Source organism: Nematolebias whitei, chromosome 4 (genome assembly GCF_014905685.2).
Source record: "Nematolebias whitei isolate Nwh7 chromosome 4, NemWhi1, whole genome shotgun sequence".
NCBI lineage: Eukaryota > Metazoa > Chordata > Actinopteri > Cyprinodontiformes > Rivulidae > Nematolebias > Nematolebias whitei.
In genome coordinates, this window is record NC_056501.1 from 45,040,179 (window position 1) to 45,050,528 (window position 10,350).

The window sequence follows — 10,350 nt, forward strand, 5'->3', positions numbered from 1 at the left end:
TATGTATGTATGTATGTATGTATGTATGTATGTATGTATGTATGTATATGTGTATGTATGTATGTATGTATATATGTATGTATGTATGTAATGTTTGTATGTATGTATGTATGTATATGTGTATGTATGTATTTATATATGTATGTATGTAATGTTTGTATGTAATGTGTATGCGTGTAATGTATGTATGTATGCATTTAAGGATAGATGAATCGATGGATGGATGAGGATGGATGAATGGATGATTGCGCTCTTGCAATCTCCATTCAAATGTTGTAGATGTATTTTTTAACCGTTCAGTGAGGCATAACAAGTTGATTAAATGGTAAAACAAAAAAATCCTCTTTCTCTCAATGTAAGGTCCCATGAGGGGGACTCATGGGTTTTGAAATGCAGTGAAACAGACAGACCGGTCAATGTGGTGGTAGGTTGGGGGCTGGGTTGTACCTGCATGCAGTCTGTGCTGCCCACTGGGAGAATATAGGTCAGTAAAGGCCTCACCGAGGAACCTATCCATGGGGGACTCCCTGCCAGGATCATAGTCACTGTCCCCAGCTTCGCTGTCTCCACGGCCGCTGTCCTTCAGACTGAACTTGTCCATCTCATTCAGGGCATATCTGCACAGAGCCAGACAGAGGCTTGATGCATTGATCACAACTGTTACATTAAAACAATGTAGAAAACTTGATGGATAAAAAGGAGTAGCGGAAGAGAGCAGTTTGCAGAAGCATATTTTTAAGGGAAGGTTCATTTGCTATTGTGAACAGAAACTGATTAGTCTTCAATGGTACAGTATGTGTAAAGAATACCGCTAACTTAATTAAAATTAAGTTTAAGAACTGTTATAAAAGTTAATAGTTTGGAAAGTTCTGTTTTAGAAAAGATGGGGTTTACAGATCTTTGAAGGGCACAATTCTTGATTCATTAAAATGTGGAAACTTTGAGATTGTCACATCTCTAGTTTTTACATGTATATCCTTTATGTCTAATAACAAGGCACAGTGCATATGTAGCTCTCTAGCTAGCCTTACATTAGCCAATATTTTCCACTGATGTCCACAACTTTGGGATACATGTTTTTTTGTTTGTTTCTTTGTTAAACGTACACCCTCGTTAATATCCTGTTAGTTATTCCAGCAGTATTATGAGGACATTCCTATATGTCAAAACTGCTAAAGAGCTGTTCATTGTGCATGTTTTGTATTGACGTAAATGTTGATGGAGTGCGTTGTAGTAAAGAGCCATTATATTTGGTTAATTTCAATAAAAAAATGTAAGATTGCAGTTCATTTTGAAGATAAATACTGAGTTCAAATTTGACCATTTTTGTATATTACATTTGCTAGCTTAAGTACTGGAGTAAAACATAAATATTCTTCATGGGTAATATTCTAATTTGTTCAAAATTCTGTTTTACAGTGCATGACATTATACAGACTGCAAACTAAAACTTCTTGGAATGAGCTACTTTATGTGAAAGTACAAACAACTGTTATACAGAAGGGTTTTGTTGTGACATCACAGAGGTTCTCTAAGGTAGTTCCACATTTGAACATTACCTGTAGCTTCTGGTGTATTTGTTGCCTCTGAAACTTGGCCGTGGCTGGTACTGGCCCTGATGGAGCATGGACAGAAGCTGTGAGACTTGCTACAATCCCGAGAAACAAACAAAAGACAAAAATAAAAGGGAAAAATGAAGAGGGAAAATGAATGGAGTTGAATAACCAAGACCACAAGACAATGTTGTGTGGTAGGAGTGCAATATGGGGAAGGACTAAAGGAAAAAGAGGTGACATGAGTCTGTGATTTGCTGCTGAGGGTGATGGTAAAAAAAGCATGATAGGGAGGATTGAGGATAACAAAATATGAGAACAACAGATAAAATCCAAAGCAAGAACTTGATAAAACAATGTTTAAAGTAGATTATTTTACATTTTTTCAAATCCAAATGAACATTTGTGATACCTTTGGCATGTCATACATTTAAGCAAATATACGTCCAAATGAAGAGAAAGTAAGCAAGGGGAAAAAAGCAGACATCTTACCTCTACAGGAGGTGTGGTGTGGGCCAACTCCAGGGCAAAACTCTCTGCCACGTGATTGGAGGAGATGGTGACTAGACTGTTGAGTGACTGCCGGCTGTGATGGCTCTGCCTGCTTCCCAGAGTGCCTCTCTCAGGTGTAGGGGAGGGCAGGGGGGAGTGCGGGTGAGATCGGACAGGTAAGGTTCCATTGACAGTGGGGACCAGGGTAATGTCTGCCTTATGTATCTGTCTGGCAGGCTTTTTGGGGTGGTTCTGGTAACTGTTTTCAGCCACACGGCAGTTGTAGTTGTGCCTGGGGTCCTTCTTCTCGCGGCTGCAGCGAGTGGTCGCGAACATCACCATGACAATTAGCAGCAGAGCACAAACAGCGACAAGAGAAATGATGATGATGAGCGAGAGATCGAAAGAAGCCCCGCTGGAGCCGGTGGGGTAGAGAGGGGGGAGGATATCCATGTTTTCCTGCAGGGAGAGCCTGAGGAGGGCTCCTGTGGTCAACCGGTTGGTGCCTCTGTCTTGTACTTCTATTCTTATCTCCATCACATCCCGTGAAGCCTGCTCCAGACTGGCATTGGTTCGGAGCTCACACCGCCGAGCATCCATCACAAAAAGTCCATCCTCATTCCCTCCAACAATGGCACAGCTCACCTCTCCATTGGCACCAGAGTCACGGTCAGTGACTTTCAGTGCCGTGACTAGCTGACCAGGGGATGCATACTTCCACAGAGGGAGTTCAGCGGTATGATTCCTGAGAGCAGGGGAGTGGATGACCGGTGGATTGTCATTTTCATCCAGAACAGTGAGCAGGACAGTAGTGTTGGCTGACAGAGCAGGGTTCCCCCCGTCACGAGCCTGAATAGTGAATGCTATCCGGCTGACGTCTTCATGGTCAAAGCTCCGCAAGGCATAGATGGCACCATTTGAAGGGTCAATTGTGACATAGGTAGAAATGGGGCTCGCTTGAATCAAAGCATCTATGATAGCGTAGGTGACCTGACCATTTGTTCCTAAATCCAGATCTGAGGCCACCACTGTCATCAGGTAGGCCCCAGGAGAGTTATTCTCAGATTTAAAAATCTCGTAGTGGTTCTTCTCAAAATGAGGAGGATTATCGTTTTCATCCAGCACCTGAACAGTGAAGTGTTTAATGGTGGACAGGCTGGGGGAACCCCTGTCCTCAGCTATAACTGTCAGACTGTACTCTGACCTCTTCTCCCTGTCCAGTGAGATGTTGGTAAGGATCATGTAGTTCTTCTCATGGGTCTTCTGGAGCCTGAAGTGTCCGTGGCCGTGCAGCCTGCACACCACTTCCCCATTGAGGCCAGCATCATTGTCATCAACCCGTACCAGAGCTATGAACGTGTCCACCGGGGCCCCTTCTGATATGTACGCAACTTCCTCTTTGCCTTGAGTCATCAGGTTAATGTTTATTTCTGGTTTGTTGTCGTTCACATCAACCACTTTCACCACTATCTTACAGAGTCCAGGGATCGAATTTGGACCCAAATCCTGAGCTTGAACATCTAGCTCATATGAAACAGTGGTTTCATAGTCAACTTTTTTAACAAGAGTTATGTGGCCATTTTCTGGGTTTATCTTAAATGTTTCCAAGATCTTTGGTGAAACATGGCTGCTGAAGGAGTAGACAATTTTACCATTTGTGCCTTCATCTGGGTCTGTGGCATTTAAATCTATGATCAGAGTGCCAAGAGGGGAATTTTCCATCAAACTGATGACATACGCCTGTTCATCAAAAGCTGGGCTGTTGTCATTAGAATCTGAGATACTTATCTTGAGTAAAGTGGACCCTGACTTGGGGGGCACACCGTTATCGGAGGCCGTGAGCTGCAGCTGATAGCTGGACTGGACCTCCCGGTCCAGCTCCCTCATCACCACCAGCTCTGCGTACTTGGCCCCATCCGTCCTGGTCCTCACGTCAATCTTAAAGAAGTTGTTGGGCGTCAGTGAGTAGGTGTGGAGGGAATTCTCCCCCACGTCTGCGTCCACCGCGCCGTCCAGCGGGACGCGCGTCCCAACCGACGCACTCTCGGAGATTTCGATGGGCACGATTGCGCGTGAAAAGTGCGGGGAGTTGTCGTTGATGTCCAGCACCTCCACCTCCACGTGGAACAGCTGCAGGTACTCCGTGGGCAGCGTCACCACGTCGAATTCGATGGTGCAGTTCAGGTTCTTCTCGCAGAGCTTCTCGCGGTCGATTTTGCTTCCGATGCTGATCTCTCCGTCCTCCTCGCGGACGGACAGCAGCGGCGCGCTGCCCCGCTGCATGGCGCGGAAGCGGAAGCTCAGGGAGCCGGGCAGCTTGGACAGAACTCCGGAGACGTCCTCCTTCACGCGGGCGATGACGGTGCCCACCTTCTGCTCCTCGTAAACTTTGTATTTGAGCGTTTTGCCGGCGGCGCCGTGCAGGAGCGCGAGCAGCAGCAGCTGCGCGGCGGCCGGCAGGACGCCTCCTCTCATCCACAACACTTTTGGCCCCATCTTGAGCGCGCGCACTGTGGCGATTACTTCCACAGACGGAGACGAGGGAAAAGGATAAATCCTCAAAGCTGTGCCATGTTGAGTCCAGTCACTGCTGACAGAAGTAAACAAACAACAGAAAAACAAACAAACAGGAGGAAAGTGCGCAGTTTCTGGAGCGCACGAGCAGATCCCTGCGCTGCTCCCGCAGACTGAACTGTTGCCTCCGTCTCCTCCTCTTCCTCCTCAGTGTGTGTGTGTCTGGCAAGTGAGAATGCGCGCGCGCGTGTGTGTATTGGCAGCTTTCTCCCAGTCTGGCTCATTGGAGAGGAGAAAGAGAGGAAGAAAAGGCGTGTGTGCGTGCGCGCGCGTGCGACCAGCTCCACGCACTCAGCTCTCTTTCCCCCCCTGCACCCAACACGCACGCACTCACACAGCGCCTCTCGCTGCCCCTCCCCTCCTAAATCACCAGACCTCCTTGCAGGAGGGATTTCTCGCGCAGCTCCGACCTCCTCCCCCCGCATGGCGCAGAAAACACCTCCGAATTAAAAGTGTGTCGCAACAATGACGCCAGGAAAACTTACTGGGGGCTCTGGCACTTTGACACCCCCGCGGCGCCCCACTGACCCCGGCAGACTTCCTTTGTTGGGCTGGTGCTCACAGCGTCTGTCAGCTCCATCTTTAGTCATCTCCAGCTGAACATGTCAGAAACACGGAGGAGGAGAAGGTCCAGCCGCTCCCTGAAGAAAACTACACGGAGCCTCCTAAAGTCACTGAACATTAGGAGGAGCCTGCAGACTGTCTGGTTCTGGAGTAAAACTCTGAAAACAACACACTGATGAAATGTTGACACAGTTACTAATGGAAAATCAGCCACTTCACTTAATAACCAAACTTGTACAAATCAAATCCCTCCTACAAGTCAATCCTCAGTTAATCACAGCTTCTCTTTTTCTCCATTCTCAGTCAGTGAGGTTAATAAACTGTTAAAAGATCTTGATCCTAAAAAATCTGCAGGTCCAGATGAACTTCCACCTTATTTCTTAAGGCTGGCTGCTCATATCATCACAGTCCCTGTGACCCACATCTTCAATCTCTCCATAAGACAAAACTCCATCCCAGACACTTGGAAAACAGCCTTTGTTCTTCCTTTGCTGAAGGGAGGTGACCCCACCTCACTGAACAACTATCGACCAATCTCTAAATTCTGCATTTTAGCCAAGGTTCTAGAAAAACTGATAAACTCTCAAATCAAAAATTACCTGGACTCATTTAACATCTTACCTCCACATCAATCTGGTTTCAGGAAACAACACAGCACAACCACTGCTTCACTGAAGGTTCTTAATGATGTTGTTGAAGCACTGGATGCTAAGGATTATTGTGCTGCACTTTTCTTAGACCTGTCTAAAGCTTTTGACACTGTGGATCATAACATATTGTGTCATAAACTCTCAGAAATTGGTTTCTCAGAACACACCATTGGTTGGTTCTCTAACTATCTCTCAGACCGGAGGCAATGTGTTCAACATAATGGTACTTCCTCCAGTTATTTAACAGTCAACAATGGTGTACCACAAGGCTCAGTCTTAGGACCTATCCTCTTTACAATCTACATACATAATGTAGGTAAAAACATCCCTAATGCATCCTTACATTTCTATGCTGATGGCACAGTTGTTTATTGTCGAGCTAAAACAGTTGCTAAGGATTTCCAGCTTTTGAAATCTGCATTCAACATCATCCAGACTGATTTGTTTCACCTCAAACTTGTCCTAAATGCCGACAAAACCAAAGGGATGCTTTTTTCAAATAGGAAGTCTGTCCCAGCAGTTCTTCCTCCGATTTTATCCTCAAAAGGTGTCCCCATTGAGTTTGTTGATTCCTATAAATATTTGGGTATCTTGGTCGACTCACATCTCTCTTTTAAGCTTCATGTGGAAAACTTGGTAAAGAAACTGAAAGTTAAACTGGGTTTCTTTTTCAGAAACAGATCCTGTCTAACCCTGAATGCTAGAAAACGCCTTGCATCTGTGACTTTCCTTCCCTCAATTGATTACGGTGACATTATTTACATGAACGCTCCTACAAGAACCCTGCAGATGTTGGATGCTGTCTATCATGGTGCACTAAGATTCATAACTGGCTGTGATTATCGTACCCACCACTGCACCCAGTATTCACTGGTTAACTGGACATCATTAACTTCACGCAAACTCTCTCACTGGTATATTTTCATCTTTAAATCACTTCTTGGTCTGCTGCCTTCATACATCTCCTCCTACATGTCTCTGCGATAGTGCAGCTACAGCGTGCGCTCTCAGGACATTATTACCTGCAGTGTTCCCTCAATGAGGACTGAACTAGGCAAAAGGGCCTTCTCCTACTCCGCTCCTGTTTCCTGGAATATCTTACAAAAACAATTGAAGCTCTCGACCTTGACCTCTCTAAGTGGCTTTAAGAATCTGTTGGACTCCTGGCAGGGACCAATGCAGACATGTTCCTGTTTTTAGTTTTCTACATTCGCCTTAGAATCTAGCTGTTTTTGTTACCTTTTTCTTCTAGCCATCCTATTTGTAAAAAAAAAAACAACAAAAAAACTGCAGTATGACTTTTTATAACTGTTTATTGCTGTTGCTGTTGTCCATTGTTGTCATCATTCTTTGTTGAAATCAGGTCTCTCTTGTAAATGAGTCCTTGAGGCTCAATGGGATTTACCTTTCTAAATAAAGGTTGAATGAATGATGTGATAAAATTAAACTTCTGGCAGGAGTGGAAATACACCATCATCAAAGTTCATGCTCAACAATCCAGGTAAAAATCCAACAAAGTTCAGTCAGGTCATCTGGACGGTTTCTTTTTTAATCTGAGATGTTTTGTCCTTCATCCAAAGGACTTCTTTCAATCTGAGGAGTCACCAAACAAACTGATACCCACAAACAGCACACTCCATAGCAGAAAAAAAAAAAAACAGTTTGCTGGTGCTAAGATGGCTTCCAGGGCCGCCCTCTCCCCCATCAGTTCCTCTGAGACAGTCATGCCAAATGGTTCAAAACACCAATAATCCAAACCATCCATCCCTTCATGTTATGAGCATGAAAATTAAAAAAAGTTTGCAAACTACTGACTTCCATGTTGATGTGGGGCTGAATAAGAAAGGCCATGATCAAAACTGACTTGCCATGGTAAAATCCAAGATGGCCACCAGCACCATATAAATTAAGGATGTACGATATTGTTTTTTTGGACAATATCCAATAAGTTAAAATGTATTTGGTCGATAACCAATGCCAATATTTTATATACGTTCCTTTGTCAGAACATAGTCCTCTTATTTAGGCTTATTTGCTACAAAAAAGTGCAACAGCTGTAAGAGCTGGTGACATATATTCAGTAACAGCCATATGCATAGCACTTATATTAAAAGTGCCAAATATTATTTATTAGCGGGCAGCACGGTGGCGCAACTGGTAGAGCTGATGCTTCTCAGCGAGCAGGTCCCTGGTTCAAATCCCGGTCTGGGGGCCTTTCTGGGTGGAGTTTACATGTTCTCTCTGTGGGTTTTCTCTGGGTACTCCGGTTTCCTCCCACAGACCAAAAACATGCATGTTAGGCTGATTGGTAACTCTAAACTGTTCCCAGGTGTGAGTGAGGGAGTGAATGGTTGTTTGTCTCGTTTGTCTCTATGTGGCCCTGTGATGGACTTGCGACCCGTCCAGGGTGTACCCCGCCCCTCGCACAGTGATTGCTGGACATGGGCACCAGCGACCCCCGTGACCCAAAATGGAAGAAGCAGGTAAAAGATAATGGATGGATGGATGATTTATTAGCATTAGTCACTTGCAATGCTGTCTCACTTGTGGAGGCTTGTTCCGGGTTTCTAGCTGCAGTGTGGGATCTTCTGTACTTGTGTACATGAAGGACATCCTTTTTAAGTTCAAAGTTTTTTGTCTATCCATTGTGCCATAAAACTAATCATGCTAACGGAGCTACAGTAACACGACGTCCAAATGTCTGTGGTAAAACTCACCCAAGTGCCATTGGCTATTAGCTTCTCAGTGACGTCAGAAATGACACCTAACTCGGGTAAGGTTATGTTGGAAAAATATCTCAGACAGGGGACGATGTAACGAGACTCAACGTCGTCCAAAAATCTTTGGAATGCGACATCTTCACCAAAGGAAAAAAACACTTCCACACCACCAACATTTTGAATTTTCCTCTCTGCCGTGAGATCAGGTAGGCGCATGTAAATAGTAAAATGGTAAATGGACTGTACTTATATAGCACCTTTCTATCTTATTTCAAGATACTCAAAGCGCTTTACATCACAATCTGTGCCTCATTTACCCATTCATACAGCACTGTTAGATCTATACAAAGCTAATTGAACAAATCATTCTAAAGAGACTAATCAGTGCTTCAGATCACATTCATACACTGATGGGACACACATCAGAGGCTATAATGGGTTCAGTGTCTTGCCCAGGGACACTTGGACATGTGACTGCTAGTGGATTCGAACCCCCAACTCTTGCATTGGAGGTTGACTGCTCTAACCACTCAGCCACTCATTTCCGATCCATGATGCATGTCTCTGTGTCTCCAAGTAAAACGTCTCCACATGTGATTCCCTGCCAGCTGATCTGCACGTTGGCTTCAAACTATGGAATGGATTTCCTGAACGGAGGCGTGTCTCATGAACCCAGAGTAAGAAGACCCGCCTCACATTCAGGAAATCCAGTTCATAGTTTGCAGCCAGCTAAAACATGCAGTAGCACTGTGGCTAATGGCTAACCAACTTTTCATTTAAACATGTCCACTGTGTGGAAGTATTTTACACTAGAAACACCACAGAACAAAACAGCAACGTGCAATGTCTGCAGCGCCATAGCACCACATTAAACTGCGGTAACGTTAGTTTTACGTTGGACATTCGAGCTCCGGGGCTTTTGGCGGTCTGTTATTTTCGTTCCGTCCGGAGAAGGCAGTTTGATTTCAGTCAGCCGCGCTCAGTCTGCCTGTCTCGGAGGAGGAGCAGACTGAGCGCAGCTGACCGAAATCAGACTGCCTTCTCCGGACTGAACAAGAATAACACACCGCTGAAGCACCGGAGCTCAAATGTTTACCAAGAAGTTGCTAAATTTCATCATAATTAATGACCATGACTATCAGTTGTAGAAAACGAAGGATTTCGAAACTTGATACTTGCAGCCAAGGTATGGTATCTCCAGGAGATATTTATCAGTACAAACATAGACAATCATAAAGCATATGAATTAAAAAATATAAGAAAATGATGTATATAAAAAAAGAAACAAAAACAGCTACATTATAAAGCGATGTAAAATACTAAAAATAGGAACATGTCTGTTTTGGTTTATGCCATGAACTTAGCAGATGTTTGAAGCCATCTAATCAATTTAATATCCACTTTAAAGCTAGGAATAAAATAAACGTTTTGTGTTAGCAGGATTTAATTCTAACTTTGAAACGTATCCAACATTAATACAACTTACCTCATGTTGCCTTTTTAGACATACATGCATATATTTGTACAAAGTGTACTTGCCTACAGAGAAGAGATTATTACAGCCTCATATAAAATCAATAATAATGATGATATCGGGACGTATCGGCTGATATACAGATTTAGGTATCGGGATTGGATCGGAAGTTAAAAAATGTGGATTGATGCATCCTAAGTTTTTTAAAGCGCTGAATAGTCTTGTATAGATCTAGTAGAGTGCTGTATGAATGGGCAAATGAGGACACAGACTGTGTTTTACATAGGTTTGAGTATCTTGATCAGATAGAAAGGTGCTTTATC

The 10,350-nt window shown here is 44.1% G+C and overlaps 1 protein-coding gene across 3 annotated transcripts in view; it reads right to left on the reverse strand.

The window, feature by feature from the left end:
* LOC119408576 (protocadherin-18) overlaps positions 1 to 4,765 on the reverse strand; it is a 20,152-nt gene extending 15,387 nt beyond the window's left edge. Inside the window, exons 1-3 of one of the 3 annotated variants that reach the window (XM_037675418.1) lie at positions 2,046 to 4,765; positions 1,560 to 1,615; positions 448 to 617 (exon numbers count right to left, since the gene is read on the reverse strand). In XM_037675418.1, the coding sequence (XP_037531346.1) occupies positions 448 to 617; positions 1,560 to 1,615; positions 2,046 to 4,541 (2,722 nt within the window). In that variant the 5' untranslated portion in view covers positions 4,542 to 4,765. Of the gene's footprint in view, positions 1 to 447; positions 618 to 1,559; positions 1,649 to 2,045 lie in introns of all 3 variants that reach the window. The other 2 variants (XM_037675417.1, XM_037675419.1) reach the window with 2 other exon arrangements.
* Positions 4,766 to 10,350: the final 5,585 nt, after the last annotated feature.